Source organism: Berkeleyomyces rouxiae, assembly GCF_048999995.1.
Source record: "Berkeleyomyces rouxiae strain 22BRR77 chromosome Unknown BrBRR77_ptg000015l, whole genome shotgun sequence".
Lineage (NCBI taxonomy): Eukaryota > Fungi > Ascomycota > Sordariomycetes > Microascales > Ceratocystidaceae > Berkeleyomyces > Berkeleyomyces rouxiae.
Window position 1 is genome coordinate 1 of NW_027396504.1, and position 24,024 is coordinate 24,024.

The 24,024-nt window shown below is 50.2% G+C and overlaps 6 protein-coding genes across 6 annotated transcripts; 3 read left to right on the top strand and 3 right to left on the bottom strand.

Annotated features, from left to right (window-relative positions):
• Positions 1–1,187: 1,187 nt before the first annotated feature.
• On the top strand, positions 1,188–2,677 carry BROUX77_008216 (uncharacterized protein; the record flags this gene model as incomplete). The annotated part of the gene is made up of 2 exons (XM_073753397.1): positions 1,188–2,292; positions 2,577–2,677. 2 exons carry the CDS (start codon positions 1,188–1,190, stop codon positions 2,675–2,677), a joined length of 1,206 nt encoding a protein of 401 aa, XP_073601543.1.
• A 68-nt stretch (positions 2,678–2,745) lies between these two features.
• BROUX77_008217 (uncharacterized protein) lies at positions 2,746–6,015 on the bottom strand (the record flags this gene model as incomplete). Its single annotated transcript, XM_073753398.1, has 1 exon — positions 2,746–6,015. One exon carries the CDS (start codon positions 6,013–6,015, stop codon positions 2,746–2,748), a length of 3,270 nt encoding a protein of 1,089 aa, XP_073601544.1.
• Positions 6,016–6,518: 503 nt separating this feature from the next.
• Positions 6,519–7,838, bottom strand: BROUX77_008218 (uncharacterized protein; the record flags this gene model as incomplete). The annotated part of the gene is made up of 1 exon (XM_073753399.1): positions 6,519–7,838. The coding sequence occupies one exon, from the start codon at positions 7,836–7,838 to the stop codon at positions 6,519–6,521; it is 1,320 nt and encodes a 439-aa protein (XP_073601545.1).
• Positions 7,839–8,187: 349 nt separating this feature from the next.
• On the top strand, positions 8,188–10,796 carry BROUX77_008219 (uncharacterized protein; the record flags this gene model as incomplete). Its single annotated transcript, XM_073753400.1, has 3 exons — positions 8,188–8,219; positions 8,334–8,564; positions 8,615–10,796. 3 exons carry the CDS (start codon positions 8,188–8,190, stop codon positions 10,794–10,796), a joined length of 2,445 nt encoding a protein of 814 aa, XP_073601546.1.
• Positions 10,797–11,371: 575 nt separating this feature from the next.
• Positions 11,372–14,413, top strand: BROUX77_008220 (uncharacterized protein; the record flags this gene model as incomplete). The annotated part of the gene is made up of 2 exons (XM_073753401.1): positions 11,372–12,982; positions 13,169–14,413. 2 exons carry the CDS (start codon positions 11,372–11,374, stop codon positions 14,411–14,413), a joined length of 2,856 nt encoding a protein of 951 aa, XP_073601547.1.
• Positions 14,414–19,069: 4,656 nt separating this feature from the next.
• BROUX77_008221 (uncharacterized protein) lies at positions 19,070–23,917 on the bottom strand (the record flags this gene model as incomplete). Its single annotated transcript, XM_073753402.1, has 1 exon — positions 19,070–23,917. The coding sequence occupies one exon, from the start codon at positions 23,915–23,917 to the stop codon at positions 19,070–19,072; it is 4,848 nt and encodes a 1,615-aa protein (XP_073601548.1).
• Between the last annotated feature and the right edge of the window lie 107 nt (positions 23,918–24,024).

Here is a 24,024-nt window from a genome sequence, read left to right on the forward strand (position 1 = left end):
CTTGGTGAAATGGGTTGGTTGGCGAGATCCCACTTGGGAACCTACAGAGGCGCTGGAAGAAACGGCTGCTTTAGAAGAATTCTTGCGAGCGCAGGAGACTGCCGACGTTGAGGTGTGAGTGCCGTGGCGAGAGGACTGCTTGAGTCCGAAGTTTGATTGAAGGAGCTGCGAGTTCCACGGTTGTTGCACAGGGTCTATTTCCCTTTCCTTTGACATTTTTTTTGTTTCTCCACTGTCTGTTCCACTCCTTGTTCGTTCTGTTGTCGTTTACCGATGATTAGTTGCTTGTTGTTTGCTATTCCCTTTGTTGTTTTCAGTTGGTGTCCACCTTCCTGTTGTTTTCTTTTTTTGTGTTACACGGCCATGGGAGGATGGGAAGAAAGAGAAGGAGGCTGATGTTAGGGTCTGGGAGACCCGGGTCAAGGCTTTGCCTGATTGCCCGAGTTGAAGCCGGTGTGGCTTGAGCAACGGTGGTTCGAGTGTCGGTGGTCCGAGTCCGCAAAGGCCCGACTACTGACGGTCCGAATACAAGTGGCCCAACCGGCCTTGATCCGAACGCCCGATGACTCACCACGTTTGGGTCAATCAGGTAGGCCTCAGTTGTTCTACCCAGGCAGTATAAAGAGCTGCTGCTCTCTCCTAGTTTTAGTTAGTTCTTTCTTCTTCTCTCCATCGCAATATATCTGTTTCTGCCCTTCTACGTCCTTTTACGACTTGGCCCCTTACACTGAGTTGATCAGGTTTACTCTTGTTCTCCAAGCTTAACAATCACATGCACTTGCTTACCGTCTTCTTCTTCTTTATACCATTCTGTTCTTGCTTTCTTTGCAGTTCAACCTTTCTTCTTCTTTGAAGTGTGTGATTGTTCCTCCTCCTTCCTCTTTGTGCCGCTCTATTCTCAGAATAGCCATCTAAGTTGTGTGTTGCCTCTTCATCTCAACCGACCATACGTCTTAGCACTCTGTCTAACTGACGTCTTCCTCCACAGGCCCGACTGTCCACCTCAGGAACCTATCATTGTCCCGAGTCGTTGGCTGTACCCGGAACCCTAATCCTTTCTTCGGGCCCTATCCGTAATATTTTGTTAAGCTTCATTTGAAGACCCGACGCTATTACAACTTTGGCTCTCTTTGGCACTTTTTTCTCTCCTCATTTATTTTTCCCTCTCTATTACGTTTCAACTCGCAATGGCCCTCACTCGCGAAATGATCGAGCATCTCAATACGTTCCTCCTGTCGATTCCTGACCGAACTCCTGAGAACTGGCATCTCGGTGCCCTTCCTAGGGAGTTCAGTGCTGAGATCAAAATGGCTATTGTGGCGGCTTACATGTCTGGTCTGCGCACCGACGATGGTGCCCCGCCCATCCCCGTTGGCTCTGTTCCTGATGCGGCTCAGGTTTACTGGGCTGCGTTCCAGGCTGGCGCTGAAGCCCGCTTCAACTCCCTTGAGTCTCTTCCCCGAGTCAAACGGGAAGAGGATGCCGATCCGTTGAAAGAGGCCGACAAGCATCTTGATGTCGTGCCCTATGATGGCAATCAGCAAGGCTTCCAGGCGTTCCAGAGGCAACTTGCGGTCAAATTTGCTGCTGCACCCAAGCACCACCGCACGGAGCAGCGCAAGCTGATGACTGCCTTCTCCTACCTTAGAGATGGCGCTCTGGATTGGGCCATGCCTCGGATGGACCCGGCCACTGGACACATGAACTTTGAAACGTACGACGATTTTATGAAATCGTTAGCTGAGGCTTTCGATGACCCTGACTGGCGCATGACTGCGACCCAGCAGATCTTCGACTTAAAGCAGACAGGTACTTGTACTGCCTATCACTCTGCTTTTACAACGCTGTTGAAGAAACTCGGTTGGGCCGACGCTGATTTCACCATTGCACTATTTCAGCGAGGCCTCAAGCCCCACATACAGGACGCTCTGGCTTGGAACACCTATCCTGCCCCTAAGGGAACGCTTGATCAGTTCGCTAATTTCTGCAACACGCTGGACAATACGATCAACAACCGAACCCGGGGAAACAACGGGAAAATCCAACCGCCTCCTGGTGTGGTCCCCTTTCAGCAAGATTCTCGTTCGAGAAATGCTGGCGCCCAAAAAGCTGTCCCCAACACCAAGCCAGCTAAGGGTACCCCTGCAGGTCCCGATGCCAACGGTCTACCCTTCCGTAAGACTGCTGACGGCAAAATGGCAAAGGGTGTTTGTTGGAAGTGTGGCGCAAAGGACCACATGCTAAAGGCTTGCCCCAAAAACAACCTTGCTCTTCGCGCAGCTACTGTGAGCGGTTCACTAAGTACAAGAGAGTCTTGCAGTTATGACCAGAATGCTGTTTATTATCTTTTGATGGAGAGAAAAAGGTAGAAGAAAGACTAAACTAAACAGCGGATTTGGGTCTACTATATAGACATTTTTGTGCTTACAAATGCAAGTTCCCGATCGGCTCAATATCCCTCCGTGAGCTCCTTATGTCCGAGTTTTCGGCGATAACTCGAGGTTAACTCCGATCCCGTCGGAATCCCTCAGTTTCCCTCGGAACACTTCGGACCTTTTTGCATCCTGCCGGATTAGGCGAATCCTACCCACGGACCTCAAGTCCGACCCGGTCCGAGCTCTCCGAAGCCTCCGAAGAGTTGCCGAAGTTCATCCGAAACCTTGTCCAAATTCGGTGAAACGACCTGCATTCGAAAGCACTGGATCAGCTCTGTCTGATCCAACCACGGGTTCTCAACCCGTAACATTACCCCCCTCTTCTCCTCTGTGTGGGCGGCCCTGTCCTCGCACCGGCTTCTGGTTCACCAACGTCATCGTCGTCTCCAAACTTCGCTTCAAAGGCGTCCAGTGCTTCAGTCTCCTCAAAATCGGCTCGTGGTCTCCAATCGGGCTCTGCGTATCCAACCCATTTAACGAGTAGTTCTCTTCGAAATCCCCTTCCAATGCGTCTTCGTCGACTTCTCAGGATTTGTTCGACTAAAAATTCAGGCTCGCCGTAGTCGTTCTCTTCAATGTGTGGAGGCTGGGCATCGTCTGTTTCTTGGGAGGGCAACGGGTTGTTCGGTGCTCGTTTAAGGAGGTCGACATGGAAGCGGGGATGGATGTTTGTTGGTACATCAAGCTCGACCACATGGGGAGAAACCACTTTCGTGACGCGGTACTTGGCATTGGCCCAAGCAAGCTTCTTCAACAGTTGCGGAGTGCTGATATTTTTGAGTTTTAACCATACAAGGTCACCCACTTCGAAGCGTTCCTGGGCACCACGTGATCTGTTTGCCTGGTCTTCCATTTCCTGTTGACGGGTGGCCATTGCTGCTTGTGCCAGTTCCCAACCTTCGCGTAGCTTTTGAACGAACTTCTCCGCATCTGTGGCCTCCAAAACTCCGTGAAGAGCCTGATCGGCGATGACCTGCTGAATTGGACTGACATGGTAGCCGTGCGTGAGGAAAAAGGGGCTCATTCCTGTCGAAGTGTTTCGGTTGTTGATTGCTAACATAGCGGATGGTAGCAGGTCGGGCCAGTCGTATTGTGAATAAGTAATGAATGCTCGTAGGTAGGCCAACACTTCCTGGTTCATCCTTTCTGTCGCTCCGTCGGTTTCTGGGTGGAAGGCAGTTGACAGTCTCTGTTCGATCCCTGTCAGTTCGCACAACTTGGTCCAAAATTCGCTCGTCCAATTGCTTCCACGGTCTGATGTTAAGGCGTGAGGGAAGCCGTGGTGTTTCCAGTGGCAGTGTACGAACCGCTCTGCACACTTTTCGGCTGCCATAGTTGTCATGGCCTCCAAGCTGACAGCTCCAGTAAGTCGGTCCACAATGACCATCAAGTATCGTGGGTCGCCAGTCTTTCGTGCAGGTAGTTCCGTCATAAAATCGATACCGAGTTCCGAGTGTGGTCGTTCAGGGATAGGCAGTGGTCGTAAGAGTCCCTTCTTTCTTTCTCGCCATACTTTGGATCGTCCACACACGTCACAATTGGCGCAGAATTGGCGCACCTCTCTTGAAATGCCAGGCCAAAAGAATTCCCGGGACAGAATCGCAAGCGTGCCGTCTCGACCTGGGTGTCCTGTGACATGTGAGTCGTGTGTTTTCTGGATCAGCGCAGTTCGCAATGGTTCCCAGTCAGGCACGAACAGTTTGTGCCGATATACTAGAGCGCCGCGCTCGTCGAACTCGCATTCCGCTATAGAGATCGTGACTTTTCTCGAGATGGTAGGAGGAAAACTTCGTTCGCCACTGGCCAACGCTTGGTACATGAGTGCAATATCCGAATCCTTCGTCTTAGCTGTATCCCATAGTTCCTGCAGGTGGAGTTGCGCGAAAAGCTGCGCACCGTTAGGGATCCGGTCCGCGGGTTGGGTAACGTGGGCCGGGGTCATCATTACTGCTGCATCTGGTGACACCCAATGGTCCTTGACAAGTCTCATGATCCGAGATTTTAACCTGTCGTCGTCTTCGCCTTGAGGAATGTCTTGTTCTCGTCTGCTCAGGGCGTCGGGTTTACCACTTTTGCTTCCTGATCGGAACTCAAGCTGGAAGTCGTATTCTGAAAGCTTCTGGGACCACCGAACCTGCCGCTCTGAAAGTTTCCGTGTCGTCATAAAGTATTGCAGGTTCTTGTGGTCGGTCAATATTTTGAAGGGGGCGCCAAGACTCTTCAATTCGCCCCTCCACTCTTCCAAGCACTTCACAACTGCCAGGAGCTCTTTGTCGTGAATCTCATAGTTGACCTCGGCAGGGGACAGCTTCTTGGAAAAGAATGCTACTGGGCGCAGTTCGCCTTCGTCGTCCACTTGGGATAGAGTTCCTCCCAGGGCCCATCCAGAACAGTCGCATTCCACGATCGTCTTCCTGTCTTCGTCCCACATCGCCAGAACCGGGGCGGTAATAAAAAGGTTCTTCAGCGTCTCGAAAGCTCGTTCTTCGACTGGGCCCCAGGTCCATGCGGTGCCTTTCTTCGTTAGCCTGACTAGTGGAGCCGCCACGTCGCTGAAGGAATCGATAAACTGGCGGTAAAAATTTGCGAATCCTATAAAACTTCGAACGCCCTTGACATTGGTGGGTGGTGTCCATTCTCGTATGGCAGCGACCTTTGCTGGGTCGACTTTGACACCTTTGCCTGCTTGGATGATGAAACCTAGGTACTTTGTTTCAAAAACTGCGAATTCGCACTTGTCGATGTCTAAACGGAGACCTGCATTTCCCAATTTCTTGATGACGAGGTTAACTTTTTCCATGTGGTCTGCGTAGGTGCCGTCGGTGTAAATCAGGACGTCGTCAATATACGCGGAGCAGAAGTCGTCCAAATATTCTTGCAGGGTTGAATTGATATACCGTTGAAAGGTTGCAGGGGCTCCGGTGAGTCCAAAAGGCGTCACCAGCCATTCAAAAAGTCCAAAACGTGTGCGGAAGGCCGTTTTCCATTCATCTCCCTCTTTTATGCGAATCTTGTGGAAAGCGGCACGAACATCGACCTTTGTGAAGTACTTCGCCTTAGACAACGCTCGTAGTGTCTCACTGATCAAAGGAAGCGGGTATCGGTCTTTTTCAGTAATGGCGTTAATGCCGCGGTAGTCAACGCAAAAGCGCAACCCTCCTCCAGGCTTACGTGCGAAAAGAACAGGCGCGCCGCCGGGAGAGCTGCTGGCTCGAATCCAATTCCTGTCCAGATGGTCCGAGAGGGTTTTCCGTAAGACTAACAGCTCGTCGCGGGACATGCTGTACAAGGGACCCCACGGGACTTCGTTCTCTCGCCCTTGTTTGTCTTTCGTCAGGTTGATAGCGTGGTCTATTCCGGGGCGGTTCGGGGGTTGGTCGTCCTTTTCGTCGTCTAAAAACACTTCTGCCAAGTGTTTGAGTTCGCTAGGCAGTCGTTTGTCGATCTCTTGTAGGGTAACACGAGGTTTTACTTGCAATGCCTTGTTGATGTCTTCGATGGTGGCAGCAAAAACCTCTATGTCTTCATTCTTTTTCTTGCTGCGCCGGATTTCTGCAGCAAAGACGGATGCCATCACCATGCTCGCTTTTGTGGTTGTTATATGGGCGTCGAGCCATCCTTTTTCTCTCACAACTTGGGCATCTTCTTCGCTTCCGAGGCGTATGACTCGTTCTTTCGCCAGGTAGACAACGTCATTCCTTTCCATCCAGGGTTTTCCCAAAATCATGTCGTATGCTAGGTTCGGGATGACGTACCCGAAAATTCTTTCTGTCCGGCCGTCAATATCTAGATCGCAGAACGCCATCTCTGAGATCCATCTTTTTTTTTCGTCGTTTTCGGCTAACTTGAGTTCCCGTCTTCTTATCGGGATGCGCTGGAGCCCTTTCTTTCTCACCAAAGTCTCGTTGAACGCCGATGTTACAAGGCATCCACTGTCAAATAAAGCATCACAGTAAAAGGAATTGTTAATAAATGCTTCAATTAGGAACGGAGTGGAGTGTAAATCTTTAAATACATCGAGCGGAACATCGCAATTGTTGGGGCTCTTCTTCTTATGACCCTGGGGGCGACTTTTCCCAGAGTCTACTCTTTTTCCTCGTCGTCGGAAAGGTCATCGGCCACATCATCCATCGATTCGGGGGCTTGTTGGATTGTCGTGCGGTTCACTCTTGCGGGCGCACGGGCCGGGGCAAACTTGGGGCATTCGAAGGATCGGTGGCCCTTGGCAAGACAGCGGAAACAAGCGTTGCTGGATCTAGCGGTTTCTATCTCCGCCGGGGTTCTCCAAGGGGCGCGGGACTTTCGGGGGCGTTGTCCATAGTTGTTCGAGGCGCGGCCTTGGAGGGCGTTGACACCTGTCATCATGGTGTCTCCGTCGTTGTCGATTCGCGTCTGCTGATTTGCGACACTTGGGGTCACCACTTCGGCGAACCTTGCTCCACCTCTAGTTTTCGCGTACCACGTCGAGGTCTTGGACGTGTCCTTCGACCGGTATCCTGGCAACGCTTCCACTCGGCCAGCCACCATCTTCACCTTCTCAACCCAACGCGGGTAATCATCGTTGGGGAGGTTTTTTGCCGTGAGGTGTACCTGTAACGTTTGGTTGATAGCGGAATTCAGGTACATGATCTTCACACGGTCTGGCCAATCTAAACCTCCACAAAGGCCAACTTGATGCTCGAAATCCTGCAAGAACGATATAAAACTCTGATGGTTTCCCATCTGCATGGTCAAAAGCTTTTGACCCGCCTTCTGAATAGCCTCCTTGTCTTCGAATTGGTCATGGATATGGCCAAGGTAGGCGTCCCAATCCCAACCATGAGTGGCTCCGTCAGTGAACCACTGTTCAACTCTGGCCTGTTGCTCTGTGGGAATGGCCATGAAAACACTTAGGCAAATTGCCTGGGAGGAGCCAACGACTTGTGATTCGATCTGAGCTCGGGCCTTCAACTGTTTGAAGAATCGCGGGAACGACGCTGTCTTTCCGTCCCACTCCGGCCATTTTGCGTTGTACCGATGGTCGATCATCGGGGCGAAGGGGCCCGGGGTACGTACTGGCGCCGGGGTAGGGGCTACCGGGGCAGGTGCAGGTGCCGGGGGGGCGGTTGCCTGTAACAGGACTTGGCTTCGTAGCAACATCTGGATCACTCTTAGTTGCTCCGGGGTGAACACCTCCAATCCTGGGGTGTCTGAACTCTGCTGTGGGGGCGCCTCGGCTTGTTGCCGGGAGGGGCCAGGCTGGTCAAGCGCAAGTCCAGCCAGAACATCTTCCATCTTGTCGTTACTCATTCTGGCTCGACGGCGTATAGGGGACGCGTTGTCTTCGGATGCGGACCAGAATGAGGGCGAGGGTGGCTGTACGGGGCTTGTACTGCGGGGGCTTGATGTGATGCCGTACTTCATTCGTCAAGTATGGCACGGTAGGAGGGTGATGAAGTTTCCTCACAAACTTCTAAGAAACAATAGGGGGTGATGAAGTTTCCTCACAAACTTCTAAGAAACAATAGGGGGCAATGAAGTTTCCTCACAAACTTCTAAGAAACAATAGGGGGCAATGAAGTTTCCTCACAAACTTCTAAGAAACAATAAAGGATCAAAAGATAATATGTGAGCGGTTCACTAAGTACAAGAGAGTCTTGCAGTTATGACCAGAATGCTGTTTATTATCTTTTGATGGAGAGAAAAAGGTAGAAGAAAGACTAAACTAAACAGCGGATTTGGGTCTACTATATAGACATTTTTGTGCTTACAAATGCAAGTTCCCGATCGGCTCAATATCCCTCCGTGAGCTCCTTATGTCCGAGTTTTCGGCGATAACTCGAGGTTAACTCCGATCCCGTCGGAATCCCTCAGTTTCCCTCGGAACACTTCGGACCTTTTTGCATCCTGCCGGATTAGGCGAATCCTACCCACGGACCTCAAGTCCGACCCGGTCCGAGCTCTCCGAAGCCTCCGAAGAGTTGCCGAAGTTCATCCGAAACCTTGTCCAAATTCGGTGAAACGACCTGCATTCGAAAGCACTGGATCAGCTCTGTCTGATCCAACCACGGGTTCTCAACCCGTAACAGCTACTGTCCCTTCTCCCTCCACTTCTACCCGGGCTCCCTCGACGGCCCCTGCGCCTGATGCGTCAAAAAACTAGAAGGGCTACCGACCCATTCCCCTCTGGTCCTGGCTAGCCCTGACGCTGCTGATGAGGGTCTCTTGAGAATCAGCACTTGTTCTCTTGATAATGCTATCGATTATGGTAACTCTCCCCCTCTGGTTATTCCTGTGACAGTGAATAATTCCATTGAGGCCTACGCTATGGTGGATTCGGGATCAACAACTTGTTTTGTGGATTCTGAATTTATAGCAAGGCATCAGATTCCTACTGTTCTCAAGGCCAGAGCCGAGTCGCTCCATGTTGTTGATGGTAGTGAAACTGCTGCGGGTAAAGTGACCCACCAAGTTCCTTTGTCCCTCTCTTTTCCTAATTATTCAGAAACTTTGGTTTTTCAAATCACGAAGCTTGGGGGCTACCACATCATCCTGGGGAAATGCTGGCTCGACGCCCATAACCCGGAAATTTCTTGGCCTTCCAATACGCTCAAGATATCGGTTACTTCTACCGCCGATGGCAATGCTGTGGCAGCTTCTGATTCTTCTTCTTCTTCTTCTTCTGTTTCGACTGCTTCTACTGATTCTGGCGCTTCGTTTGATTTTTCTTATACAAAAAACGACAAAAATATTGCTTCTACCGCTGGCAGTCAGATTGAGGGATCTGCTCCTGCTTCAGCCACTTCACCCCTTCCTTCTTTTATTGCACAATCGTCAGCTGTGTCTTGTTCCTGTGTGACGGTGTCGTCTCAGGCTTTGCATCGCTTTGCCAAAGCTGAGAAACTACAGATTTATCGTGTCACCGCTCAGGAAGTCCTGGATTATCTCAATCAGGAGGACCTAACTCCGGAACAAGAGCATGCACGGCTCCTTGAACGCATCCCGAAGAAATACCATGACCTACTTCCTCTGTTCTCTCGAGAAGGTGCTGATCAACTACCACCTCACCGGGACATTGATCATGCGATTAACTTCGTTCCCGATGCGAAATACCCCAAGGCCCCGCTGTACGATATGACTCCACTCGAGTTGCAGGCTGTCAAAAAATATCTAGATGGCATGCTTGCTAAAGGCTTTATTTCCTCTTCCTCTTCGCCGCTGGCTTCCCCGATTCTTTTTGCTAGGAAGCCAGGCAGTTTACGATTCTGTGTTGATTTCCGAGCCGTCAATGATATCACCATCAAAGACGTAACTCCTCTGCCTCGGATCAATGAATCACTGCGCACGGCGGCTACGGGAAACATTTTTACAAAGCTGGATCTGAGAGCCGCGTACCACTTGATTCGCATCAAGAAAGGTGATGAATACAAGACAGCTTTCAGAACTCGATATGGCATTTTTGAGTACAATGTGATGCCGTTTGGGCTCACCAATGCTCCTGCCACGTGTCAGAAATATGTCAGCGAGGTCTTGTCGGAGTATTTGGACATATTCTGTGTCTGTTACTTGGATGATATCCTGGTGTTCTCTCTGAACCAAGAGGAACATGATGTTCATGTGCGCAAAGTCCTGCTAAAATTAGCGCAGGCCAGTCTGTTTGTCAAGGGTGAAAAATGCGAATTCGACAAGACTGAAACTACCTTTGTTGGCTTTGTTATTTCAGCCGATGCTCTGAAGATGGACCCCGCTAAAGTTGCGGCTGTCCGTGAGTGGGAGGCTCCCCGAACTGTTAAGGGAGTCCAGTCCTTTTTGGGTTTTGCCAATTTCTATAGGAGGTTCATCCGTGACTTCTCTAGAATCTGCACACCTCTCTTCGAGTTGACTAAAAAGACGCAATCTTTTGTCTGGTCCTCTGAATGTGAGGCAGCATTTCACACCCTGAAGGACCTTTTCTGCTCTGAACCTATCCTCAAGCACTTTGATTACCTGTTGGACACTGTTATTGAAACAGACGCGTCTGACCGTGTAATATCTGCCGTCATGTCTCAATACCACCCGACTGACAAGGGGCTTCTACTACACCCCGTGGCCTATTTCTCTCAAAAAATGAATCCTGCCCAGTGTAACTACGGCGTAGGTGACAAGGAGTTGTTAGCCATTGTGGAGTCTCTAAAGTCGTGGCGATTCATGGTTGAAAGTCTGGAAAAACCTGTTCTGGTATTGACGGACCATCGGAATTTAGCCGTTCTTAAGCAAATTCCGGCCATGAACAGACGGCAAGCGAGGTGGGCTATGGAACTGAGCGAGTACCGTTATGTCATCACTTATAGGCCTGGCTCTGTTACGGGTCGTGGACCCGATGTTGGATCATCTTTGGGCTGATCCATGTTGACCCACTTTTTGTGTGATTTGAAGTTGGGTCCACTTTCGGGTTAGGGTTTGTGGACCCACTTTTAGTCGACCAGGGTGCGACCCACTTTTTGTGTCACAGGGGTCGGGACCCACTTTTATGTGCACGGGTGTTGCTCCACTTTTATTGTACAGGGGTCATAGGGCTGGTTGCCCTGGTGGGGCGCACACAACTGGATTGTCGAACGCCTATAAAGCAGAGCCAGTTCCCCCATCTTTAGTTTGGATTTTCTTCTTCCTTTTCTTTCTTTTCTTCCCTATGTTAAAGATAATAAACAGCATTGGACCTAACTATGAGTTTTCTCCGTACTTAGACAACCCGTCACATATTATCTTTAACATCCATTTTTTTTATCTTAGAAGCTTGTGAGGAAGCTTCACTACCCCTTGTTGTCTTAGAAGCTTGTGAGGAAGCTTCACTACCCCTTGTTGTCTTAGAAGCTTGTTAGGAAGCTTCATGACCCCTTGTTGTCTTAGAAGCTTGTGAGGAAGCTTCATTACCCCTTATGTTCTCTTAGAAGCCTGCCGTGAGATAGCATACTTTAACGATGAACGACAAAACAGAAGATGTTCTGTCCGGGCTACCCCGCGACTCCCAACAGGAGCAGCCCACCAATACCCCAGGATTAGAAGTATTTACGCCTCAGCAACTCGCAATAGTCCAGATGATACTACAGAACCACGCGAAACTACAAGCCCCGGCTCCTCCCGCGCCTGCACTTGCCCTACCACCTTCACAACCGATGATTAACCACCGCTACAACGCACCGTGGCCAGAGTGGGATGGAAAGCTTTTGTCCTTCCCCAGATATTTTAAACAGTTGAAGGTCCGCGCGCAAATCGCAGCTCACGTCATCGGGTCTTCCCAAGCAATTTGTCTCAGCATTTTCATGAGTATTCACGCTGAGCAACAAGCGAGAGTAGAACAATGGTTCACCGATGGCGCCATACACAATTGGGATTGGAAGAGTTTTCTTCAGCACATCAACGACCAGTTTGAAGACAAGGACGCGATCCAGAAGGCAGGCCAGAAGCTCTGCGCTATACAGATGGGAAGTCACCAGAGTTTTGTGTCTTTCCTACAAGATTTCGAGCACCAAGTTGGCTTATGTGGAGGTTTGGACTGGCCCGACCGCGTTAAGATTTTACACCTGAACTCCGCCATAAACTCGACACTTCAGGTATACCTCACAGTCAAAAACCTCCCCAACGACGACTACCCAAGATGGGTTGAGAAAGTAAAGAGAGTAGCGGGACGAGTGGAAGCGCTACCAGGATATAGTTCCAAGGACCCGTCGAAGACTTTGACGTGGTACAGCCAGACGAAAGCAGAAACAATGTCCGCCAAAGTTGTAACCCCGAGCGTCGTGGACCAGCAACCGCACCCCGACAATGATGAAGAACACGTGACAATGAGTGTCAACGCCTTCCACACGCCGCTCCCGAGCAATGAATGCCAACGCACCCGTCCCGTCAAACCCCGTGCACCTTGGAGATCTGCAGATGAAAAAGAGAAAGCAAAGTCTGGCAACGCCTGTTTCCGTTGCCTTGCCACGGGCCACCGGTCTCTTGACTGCCCGAAGTTTGCCCCGAGTCGTCGACCAGCGAGAATGAACCATGCAATGATTCCAGAAGTTTCAGAGCCGATGGACGAGATTATCGAGAGTGTTCCACACGATGCGGACACAAGAGTAGACCCAGACGAATTTCGGCCCCTGAGTTTAAAGAAGAGAAGACGCAAGAAGAAAACCGGCACCAACATCGTCCATGCTGATGCAGTCAACCACATGCATTCCACACCGTTTTTGATCGAGACTTTCGTCAACAACTTCTTTTATTGTGACGCACTGCTCGACACTGGATGCTTGGTAACATCAGCATTTGACGAAGGTTTAGTCAAGCGACGGGGTCTCCAGCGTATCCCCGTGAAGAGAAGAGAGCTACTACTTGCAGAAAACGACACGAAGAAGAGATGGATTTCAGAAATTGCAGTGTGCGACATTGATATCGACGGTCGCAAAGAGAGAGTCTACGGTTACGTGATACCGAATTTAGCCTACGACATGATCCTGGGAAAGCCCTGGATGGAGAAGAACGACGTCGTGTACTCCGCGAAAGAGCGAATGATTACCTTCAAGGATCAAGGAGACCGACTTATTGTCCGAGAGAAAGGCTGGCGTGAAGCGCACGCTGGCGCCCCCAAAGCAAGCATGGTGATGGCAGCAGTTTTTGCCGCAGAGATTCGACGAGGAAGGAAGAGCAAACAGAAGCTACAAGTGTTTTCGGCCTCCATTCAAGACATCAACAAGGCCCTCGAAGTGAAAGCCCGCCTCACAAGAGAACAGATTTCCGAGAGACTCCCGCAGGAACTCAAGCATTTAGCACCGATTTTCCTAGACGATGGCGAAGGAGATTTACCGCCCAACCGACCAGGCATCGACCACGCTATAAAGATGAAGAAAGACGAACAAGGACGAGACAAAGAGGTCCCATGGGGCCCCCTGTACAACATGTCGAGAGATGAATTATTGGTTCTGCGCAAGACGCTAGCAGACCACTTAGACAAGGGATGGATTCGCGCTAGCAGCTCCCCCGGAGGCGCCCCTGTCCTGTTTGTTCGGAAACCCGGAGGCGGTCTGCGATTCTGCGTGGACTATCGAGCACTGAACGACATAACCGAGAAAGATCGTTACCCGCTGCCGCTAATCAGTGAAACTCTGAGAGCGCTAGCCAAGGCACGCTATTTTACCAAGGTCGATGTCCGCGCCGCGTTTCACAAGATACGAATCACAGAAGGCGACGAATGGAAAACCGCTTTCCGGACCAGGTTCGGCCTATACGAGTGGCTAGTTACGCCCTTTGGACTATCCGGAGCACCCGCCACGTTTCAACGATACATCAACAGCACGCTCCGCGACTATTTGGACGACTTTTGTTCCGCGTACCTTGACGATGTACTAATTTACACCGACGGAAGTCACAAGGACCACATGAGAAAAGTGAACCTTGTGTTGGAGAGATTGGGCGATGCTGGTCTACGTTTAGACCTGAACAAGTGCGAGTTTGCAGTGACCGAGACGAAGTACCTGGGCTTTATCATCCAGGCCGGAGAGGGGATAAAAGTTGATCCCGCTAAAGTGGCTGCAATCCGCGAGTGGCAGCCTCCGACGAATGTGAAAAGCGTCCGCAGTTTTCTTGGCTTTGCGAATTTTTACCGCCAATTTATCCCGTTATTCAGCGAAGTTGCAGCGCCGCTAGTTCGACTTACGAAGAAAGAAGAGCCGTGGAAGTGGAGCAAGACAGAAAATCAAGCCTTTGAGAAGCTGAAGAACGACTTCATGAGAGCCCCCGTGCTAGCAATGTGGGATGAAGAACGGCCTACAATAGTAGAGTGCGACTGCTCAGGATGGGCACTGGGAGGTACGCTGTCGCAGGTCGACGAGACTGGAAGCCTCCGCCCCGTTGCATTTTTCTCGAAGAAGCTGAGCCCCGCCGAAGTCAACTACGAGATCCATGATAAAGAGTTGTTGGCTGTCATAAAGTGTCTTGAAGAATGGAGAGGCGAACTAAAGAGTCTTGGAGTGTCATGAATAGCCATTCTTGCCATTGCCATTGCATAGGGTTATGCCTGGCACCTTACCCCGCTTCCGTTGTGTCACGCTAATGTTCCAAGGACGTATGATGATACGGTTATACCACTTGGTGGTCTGTGTAACCTTGAGGTGTCACTCCGGTTTATCTACTCGGGTGTGGCCGGCTTGCACACTATAGATCATCGCTATTAGGTAACTCGGTACTCTGCAGTTGATGCAGCTTATTCTGAGTTGACTGCTATTCTCGTTCCTTTTGTGTCAACAGCGTTTGAGCGTGGGGCCCACACCTGTTAGGCCGATATCGCTGTAACGCGACATATCGTTGCCTGGGTGTCTTGAGGGATTTTCAGTTCTGCTGCTGCCGTGTTGGTTTATCTCGTGAACTAACATCCGGTTTGATAGTAGCGTCTGGTAACGTTGAGTTACGTATGTCCCCACTTTCGGTTATCTGTGATTTGGTTCTAGCTTGGGAAGATCTCTGTTGTCAGAATCTGCAACGCCTTAAATAGCGTTGCCTTCTGCCCTGTGTGATCAGGTTAACTCTTGCTCCCCAAGCTTAACAATCACATACACCCCTTTTGCCATTCTTCTTTGTATACTAGTTTATAGTATCACTTCTTCGATAGTACCTTCTTCTTTAGTACTATATCTTTAATTATCACTTGTTTCTTGATAGCCTTCATTGCATCAGTACCTTCTGTCGTCTTCGTTACCTCAGTGTTCCTGTGATTGTTTATTCCCTTCCGTGTGTTATAAGATCAATTAGTTGAGTGTGCCTCTTTACCTCAAACCGACCATACGACCTAGAGAGTTCTATCCTCTCCTCCCGGCCGTATATCCGCGCAGGCCTGACTGTCCACCTCTGGAACCTATCATTGTCCTGAGTCGTTGGCTTTCTAGAACCCTAATGGTTTCCTTGGGCCCTATCCGTAATATTTTGTTAAGCTTCATTTAAAGACTCACACATTCTTCCAACTCTTTGTTATTCTTTAGCACACCTTATTCTTCTTTTCGTTCCGGCTCTCGACTACGGCCGATATCCCGTCTTCCTATGATCATACTAGCGCTGCTGTTGTTACACAACCTTCTTCGTCCGCTAGTCATAACTCGGCTCTTTCTGGTTCTTAGTTGATTCCATTTCTCAATCTACTTCTCTTCTTCTGTGGACAGTCAGTTGATGGCACTGTCTCTGTCCCAGCTCCTTTAATTTCGTTGAAGCACTTTGTTCCTCTAGGCTAATGTCGTCTCAAGCTTTGCGTTCCACTGCAAGCAATGAGAACCGGCGGGCTCACCGCACTACCGCTGAGCAGGTTCTCGATCCTGTTGATCAGGATGACCTACGGCTAGAACAAGTGCACAAGCGATATCCCGAATGCAGTTCGGACAGTTATTATGATTTGCGTCCGGTGTTCTTGCGGGATGGTGTACCTTCAACCACCTCTTGTCAAGACGCAGGTCATGCTGTTAATCTTGTCTCGACTGCCGAACATATCAATACTCTTCCGTCTGATGATGCACATCTAAATTTGCAACTTGTCAAGCAAAACCTGGATGGCATGCTCACACGTGGCTTCATTGCCCCTACTTCTTCAGTGTTGGCTTCTCCGATTCTTTGTCCTCGGGAACCAGGCAGTGTACGATCTTCTGTTGATTTACGGGCGGTCAACTACCTTATTTTATAAGCTGTTCATTTGGTCCCGCATCAACCAGTCGTTACAACTTGCCACATCTGAACGGGGGTTTCCAGAAAGCCATGTCTACCAGCTATGCACCTTTTGGCTTGCAGCAATGATGTTGCCAACTCCCAGATTACTTTGAGTTACAACATGGTACCTGAGTGTATAAAGTGTTGTTGTTGAGTTTACTCACACACCTGCCATTGTGCCAAAGCATGTTATTGAGTTCTTGTGGGATTTCTTGGACAGTTTATGTCTGTTTTTAGACCTCTGTGTCTGTATTTCTTGCCTAATTGTTTTGACTCCTGTTGGGTCTATTTATATGATATCAGCAGCTAGTGTCTGTTCTTTGCTGAGCTCGTTGGTTCTACGAACAGCTCGTGTCTGTTCTTTGGGTTGACACCTCTTAATGCCTCTTCCTTGTGACACCGTGTGTCCATCGGCGACTGCTTTTTTTGTGTCTCTTCTTTGACCACTATGGTGCTTGCGTTTGACCCCTGCTGGGTTATAATTGCCGACAGCTCGTGTCTGTCCGGGTATTGATAGTTTATATCTACTCGCTTTGCTGACAGCCCGTGTCTGTCTGGGTATTGACAGTTGCTGTCTACTCGCTTTGTTAACAGCTCGCTTCTGTCCCACTTCTTGACAGTTATGTCTAGTCTTCGTGCCACAGTTGTGTCTAATGCGTTAGGCCACTGTTCGGACTATTTTCTTTCGGCTGTTGTTGTGTCTACTTACGACCACTATACGTCTACTTCTTGTGACATGTTCTGTGTCCTCTACTTTGGACAGCTCTCTTGCCTGTTACTTTCTTCGACTCTGTTACGTCTACTTGCGACTACTCTATGTCTCCTTTCTGCGACCTCTTTGTGTCTTCACTTGGGCCTACTCTCTGCCTCTCTCTTTTGGACAATATCTTGTTGTTTTTCTTCTCGTTAAAAGAAACACGATGTCCCTCTTCGAAGTCCTGCCTATGGTGGTGCAGGCCAGTCTTGTATCTTGTGCTGAAATACTGCCAAGTTTGACAAGCTGACTTTACCAATTTCTTGTTTTCCCCTTTCACCAATACTCTTTACGGATCCTGCACGTCTTTGTTTCCATGCTGTCTGTTGTCATATACCAATTACCCGATCGATGATGAGTCCCCATTACACATGTTAGTCTATTCTCCCACAACCGGAATCGTGTTCGTTTACATCCATCGAACCATGTCCCAGGGGGTTCTTAGCTATTGTGGAGGCGATTATGTCGCGGCGATTGATGATTGTGCCAACTGAGTAGCCACTCTGGTGTACACTTGTTACCAGAACTTGGTAGTTCTCAGGGGACCTTCTGCATCTTGCAGGCAACAGATTTATGGGCTATGGAACTGAGCGATTGTTGTTTGTTATAACCTACAGGCCTGGCTCTTACTTCTATGACCAATGCCATAACTAGGGAGGACAACAAGGTTGAAAAACCTTTGCCTTTGCGGGTACTGAGCTGCGTTCTCAACTTATTCCCACTTAAGATCCTTGGTGCTGCCCCTCGGTTGATGAGGTTGCCTTTCGTTATTCCCATTCTTTTTTACCTTCCTCTTGTCTGTGGACACGAGGCCCTTACGAAGTTGTCGTTGCACTTCAAGGCCTTGTTTTATGTTGATCAGATGTACAAGCTTTCATGCTAGGGATTCCGTTGATCCCCTATACGTCACGATGTTGTTGGTGCATCGAGATCTACAATTCTTGCCTGCGGAGTCATGCTGTGTCTAGACCCGTATGGTTGGCTTATTCCTTCTGTTCCGATTCTGCAAAGCCCGGTGGACTTCCGTGTCCCTAGATGCCCGGCTTCCTTTTGCGAATTCTCCGACTTGATTCTAGTCTAGGATGTGGCGATCTTAGTACTGCTGTGGAAATCAGTCATTTAAAAGGAGCATACTGTCATGAATAGCCATTCTTGCCATTGCCATTGCATAGGGTTATGCCTGGCACCTTACCCCGCTTCCGTTGTGTCACGCTAATGTTCCAAGGACGTATGATGATACGGTTATACCACTTGGTGGTCTGTGTAACCTTGAGGTGTCACTCCGGTTTATCTACTCGGGTGTGGCCGGCTTGCACACTATAGATCATCGCTATTAGGTAACTCGGTACTCTGCAGTTGATGCAGCTTATTCTGAGTTGACTGCTATTCTCGTTCCTTTTGTGTCAACAGCGTTTGAGCGTGGGGCCCACACCTGTTAGGCCGATATCGCTGTAACGCGACATATCGTTGCCTGGGTGTCTTGAGGGATTTTCAGTTCTGCTGCTGCCGTGTTGGTTTATCTCGTGAACTAACATCCGGTTTGATAGTAGCGTCTGGTAACGTTGAGTTACGTATGTCCCCACTTTCGGTTATCTGTGATTTGGTTCTAGCTTGGGAAGATCTCTGTTGTCAGAATCTGCAACGCCTTAAATAGCGTTGCCTTCTGCCCTGTGTGATCAGGTTAACTCTTGCTCCCCAAGCTTAACAATCACATACACCCCTTTTGCCATTCTTCTTTGTATACTAGTTTATAGTATCACTTCTTCGATAGTACCTTCTTCTTTAGTACTATATCTGTGACGGGTTTCACTAAGTATGAGAGAATCTCATAGTTATGACCAAATGCTGTTTATTATCTTTAACATAGGGAAGAAAAGAAAGAAAAGGAAGAAGAAAATCTAAACTAAAGATGGGGGAACTGGCTCTGCTTTATAGGCGTTCGACAATCCAGTTGTGTGCGCCCCACCAGGGCAACCAGCCCTATGACCCCTGTACAATAAAAGTGGAGCAACATCCGTGCACATAAAAGTGGGTCCCGACCCTTGTGACACAAAAAGTGGGTCGCACCCTGGTCGACTAAAAGTGGGTCCACAAACCCTAACCCGAAAGTGGACCCAACTTCAAATCACACAAAAAGTGGGTCAACATGGATCAGCCCAAAGATGATCCAACATCGGGTCCACGACCCGTAACATTACCCCCCTCCTCTCGTCCGTGTGCGGGGGCCTGTCCGGGCGTCAGCTTCTGGTACGCCCACATCGTCTTCTGTTCCAAACTCGGCTTCAAACATCTCAAGCGCTTCGGTGTCCTCGAAATCAACGCGCGGTCTCCAATCTGGCTCTGCGTATCCGGCCCATTTGACAAGAACTTCTCTGCGGTAGCCTCTTCCAACGCGTCTCTGGCGGCTTCTCAGGATTCGTTCAACAAGGTACTCGGGTTCGCCGTATTCGTTTTCTTCAATTGGCGGCGGTTGCGTGTCGTCCGTTTCTTGCGACGGGAACGGGTTCTGGCTGGCGGGCTTGAGCAAATCGACGTGGAATCTCGGGTGAACATTTGTCGGCACGTCCAACTCAACAACGTGGGGAGAGACAATCTTCCTGACTTTGTACATCGCGTTCGTCCAGGAAAGCTTCTTTGATAGCTGCGGCGTCGAAATATTCTTGAGCTTTAGCCACACGGTGTCTCCGACTTCGAACCGAACCTGGGGGCCTCTCGATCGGTTGGCCTGATCTTCCATGTCCTGTTGTCGCGCTGCCATGGCTGCCTGTGCTAGCTCCCAGCCTTCGTGGAGTCTCTGAATGAACTTCTCGGCGTCTCGGTGTTCTAGCCTTCGCGGAACGGACTCTTCTGCTGTAACTTGCTCGATTGGGCTGACGTGATAACCGTGCGTCAGGAAAAACGGACTCATTCCCATCGAGGTATTCCGGTTGTTGATCGCCAACATGGCCGAGGGGAGCAAGTCTGGCCAATCATACTGCGAATAGGTGATGAACGATCGCAAGTATGTCAAAACTTCTTGATTCATCCGTTCCGTTGCGCCGTCAGTCTGTGGGTGGAAACCTGTCGACAACCGTTGTTCGATACCAGTAAGCTTGCAAAGATGAGTCCAAAACTCGCTCGTCCAGTTAGTGCCTCGATCAGAGACCAGCGCGCGCGGGAAACCATGGTGCTTCCAGTAACACTGCAGAAAACTCTCTGCACATTGTTCGGCCTTCATCGTGTTCATGGCTTCCAAGGCAACACCTCCCGTTAGACGGTCAACAATCACCATCAGGTAGCGGGGATCTCCCGATTTCTTCGCGGGGAGCTCAGTCATGAAGTCTATACCCAGCTCCGAGTGGGGTCGCTGCGGGATCGGAAGCGGCAACAGTAATCCCTTCTTACGCTCGCGCCACACTTTCGACCGCCCACAAACATTGCAGTTCGCACAAAAACGTCTCACATCTCGCGATATACCTGGCCAGAAAAACTCGCGGGACAGAATGGCAAGCGTGCCGTCGCGTCCGGGGTGGCCTGTGATGTGTGAGTCGTGCGTCTTCTGAATCAGTGCCGTCCGTAGGGGTTCCCATTCTGGAACAAACAACTTGTGGCGATATAACAGTGCTCCACGTTGGTCGAATTCGCACTCGGCTATGGATATCGTTATCTTCTTGGTCAGCGACGGGGGAAAACTTCGTTCGCCTGCTGCCAAAGCTTGGTACATTTCCTGCATATCCGAGTCGTGGTCCTTCGCTTGGTCCCAAAGCTCTTGGAGGTGCGGTTGCACAAACAGTCGTGATCCGTCCGGGACATTGTCGGGGCTTTCTGCGATGTCACCAGCTGCCACAGGCACCGTTGCTGTGTGGGGAATCCATTGGTCCTTGATGAGCTTCATGATCCGAGACTTCAGGCGGTCGTCATCTTCGCCTTGCGGAACATCTTGCTGTCGTCGACTGAGGGCGTCGGGCTTTCCACTCTTGCTGCCTGACCGAAACTCCAGCTTAAAATCGAACTCCGAAAGCATCTGCGACCACCGAACCTGGCGCTCCGAAAGTTTGCGAGTCGTCATGAAATACTGTAGGTTCTTGTGGTCGGACAAAATCTTGAAAGGCGCTCCCAAACTCTTAAGTTCGCCTCGCCATTCCTCAAGGCACTTAACCACTGCCAAAAGCTCCTTGTCATGAATCTCGTAGTTAACTTCGGCAGGACTCAACTTCTTGGAGAAAAACGCAACCGGACGCAACTTGCCGTCATCATCAACCTGGGATAGAGTGCCTCCAAGTGCCCAACCAGAGCAGTCGCACTCCACCACCGTCGTTCGGTCTTCGTCCCACATTGCTAAAACTGGTGCCGTGATGAACAAATTCTTGAGCGTCTCGAACGCGCTCTCTTCGGCTTGGCCCCATTTCCACGGGACACCCTTCTTCGTTAAACTGACCAAAGGGGCCGCCACTTCGCTAAACGAGTCGATGAACTGACGATAAAAATTGGCGAATCCGATAAAACTGCGGACCCCTTTGACGTTGGTCGGCGGAACCCATTCTCGTATAGCGGCAACCTTCGCTGGGTCAACCTTGACTCCTTGGCCGGCCTGAATGATGAAACCCAAATACTTCGTTTCCGTAACTGCGAACTCGCACTTGTTAAGGTCCAAACACAGACCCGCATCTCCCAACTTCTTCAGCACGAGCTCGACCTTTTCCATGTGCTCCTTGCGACTACCATCGGTATAAATCAACACATCGTCGAGGTAGGCGGAACAGAAATCGTCCAAATGTTCACGCAGAGTGCTGTTGATGTATCTTTGGAAGGTCGCTGGTGCTCCAGTAAGTCCAAAAGGCGTAACAAGCCACTCGTATAGTCCAAATCTTGTCCGGAAAGCCGTCTTCCATTCATCGCCCTCTTTGACACGAATCTTGTGAAACGCAGCGCGGACGTCAACCTTGGTGAAGTAACGGGCCTTGGCTAACGAACGCAGCGTCTCGCTAATGAGGGGCAGGGGGTAGCGGTCTTTCTCCGTGATGGCGTTGATACCACGGTAGTCGACACAGAATCGTAGGCCACCCCCGGGCTTTCGTACAAACAGGACTGGCGCACCACCGGGCGAACTGCTGGCTCGGATCCAATTCTTGTCCAAGTGATCCGAAAGTGTTTTACGCAGGACCAAGAGTTCATCTCGAGACATACCGTACAGCGGGCCCCACGGGACTTCTTTCTCTTTGCCGTTGTTGTCCTTGGTTAACTTGATAGCGTGGTCGATACCGGGGCGGTTGGGCGGCAAATCTCGTTTCTCATCGTCTAAAAACACGTGGCCGAGGTGCTTCAGTTCTTCGGGAAGCTGCTCGGTAATCTCTCCTAGGGTCATGCGACGCTTAACTTCAAGAGCCTTGTTGATGTCGTGGATCGTGGCGGCGAAAACCTGGATCTCTTCCTTCTTTTTCTTGCTATGGCGAATCTCAGCGGCGAAAACAGAGGCCATAACCATGTTTGCCTTTGCGCCTGGAACATGCGCGTCGAGCCAACCTTTCTCTCGAACCATAAGGGCGTCAGCTCCGGAACCTAGACGAATAACTCGTTCCTTGGCCAAATAAACGACATCGTTGCGCTCCATCCATGGCTTTCCCAAAATCATGTCGTAAGCTAGATTGGGGATAACGTAACCATAGACTGTTTCTTTGCGTCCGTCGATGTCGAGCTCACAAAAGGCAATTTCCGAAATCCATCTCTTCTTTTCGTCATTCTCGGCTAACCGTAGCTCACGCTTCGTTATCGGCATCCGTTGCAAGCCTTTCTTTTTCACCAACGATTCGTTGAAGGCTGACGTTACTAGGCATCCGCTATCGAACAAGGCGTCACAGTAGAAGGAGTTGTCGATAAAAGCTTCGATCAGGAACGGGGACGAATGCATCTGGGAAATCGCTTGTTTGGGGGCATCCGTAATCTTTGTCTTTCGTGGCGAAATAGGTTCATGCCGGTCCTTCGTGGGGGATTCTCTCCTGGTAACCTTCTTGTCGATACTGTGGTTCTCCGGGGTTGTCGTTGCATGTACTTCTGCGGGCGATTCTGCTGGGCGAAACTTCGGGCACCTAAACGAACGATGGCCCTGCTCTAAACAACGGAAACAGGCTTGTCGTAGTCGTGCCTTTTCGATATCAGATTGCGCTCTCCATGGCGCTCGTGGCTTCGGGGGTTCAGCAAACTTCTGCTGGCTCTTCTTTTCTATAATCTTGGCAGCGGTCTCCAACTGGGAGATCAACGCTGCTACTTCTGACTTCTGCTGAAACTGTACTTTCCGGACCTGTACTTCGGGTCCGTCTTCGGTGTCTTCTTCGTCTGTCGATTCTTCCGCGGCTTCAGGGATCGGGAACTCCTCTTGGTCGACTGGCTGTTGCACATACCACGTGCTGCTAGATCCTTCTCTATATCTTGCTTCGTATTGCGGCAAGCACTCAACTCTTCCAGCTATAGTCCGTACTTTCGTCACCCACTTGTTGTAATCGTCGTCGGGTAACTTCTTCGGAGTGAGGTGGTACTGTAATGTGTCGTTGAGGGCCGCATCTATGAATAGGATCTTGCATCTGTCGGGCCAATGCCAACCTCCACAGGCGCTCAGCGAATATTCGTAGTCTTGCAGAAACGCGTTGAAAGTCTGCGCTTCTCCCATTCTCATGGTCATCAACTTCTGACCTGCCTTCATCACAGCTTGCTTGTCGGTGAACTGGTCGTTGATGTGTTCTAAAAGCTTCTCCCAGTCCCAGTCGTGAGCTTCCCCTTGATCGAGCCAAAGATCCAAACGTGGCTGCTGGCTTTGGGGAATACTCATAAAGATTTCGAAACATATTTCGCTGGGAGTGAGGCGGTGGCGATGGCTGATCCGGGCTCTAAGCTTCAGTTGATTGAAGAAACGCTTGAACGAAGAGGGCTGACCATCCCACTGGGGCCATGAGATATTGTGTGTGGGAGAGGGGGAACATTGTTGGCTCGATAACAGCTGATGCACTGACTGTAACAACTGGAACGTGGTAACATCAGGCTGCGGGTTGACTTCGGTCTGCTGGGGCATGGTGGCGACCTGGGGTGGCAACGTGGCGGGGAGGAAAGGCGGAAAACTGGGGGTCCTAGGGCTCAACATGGCATAAGATTGCACTTGCCCAAATAGGATAAAAACAA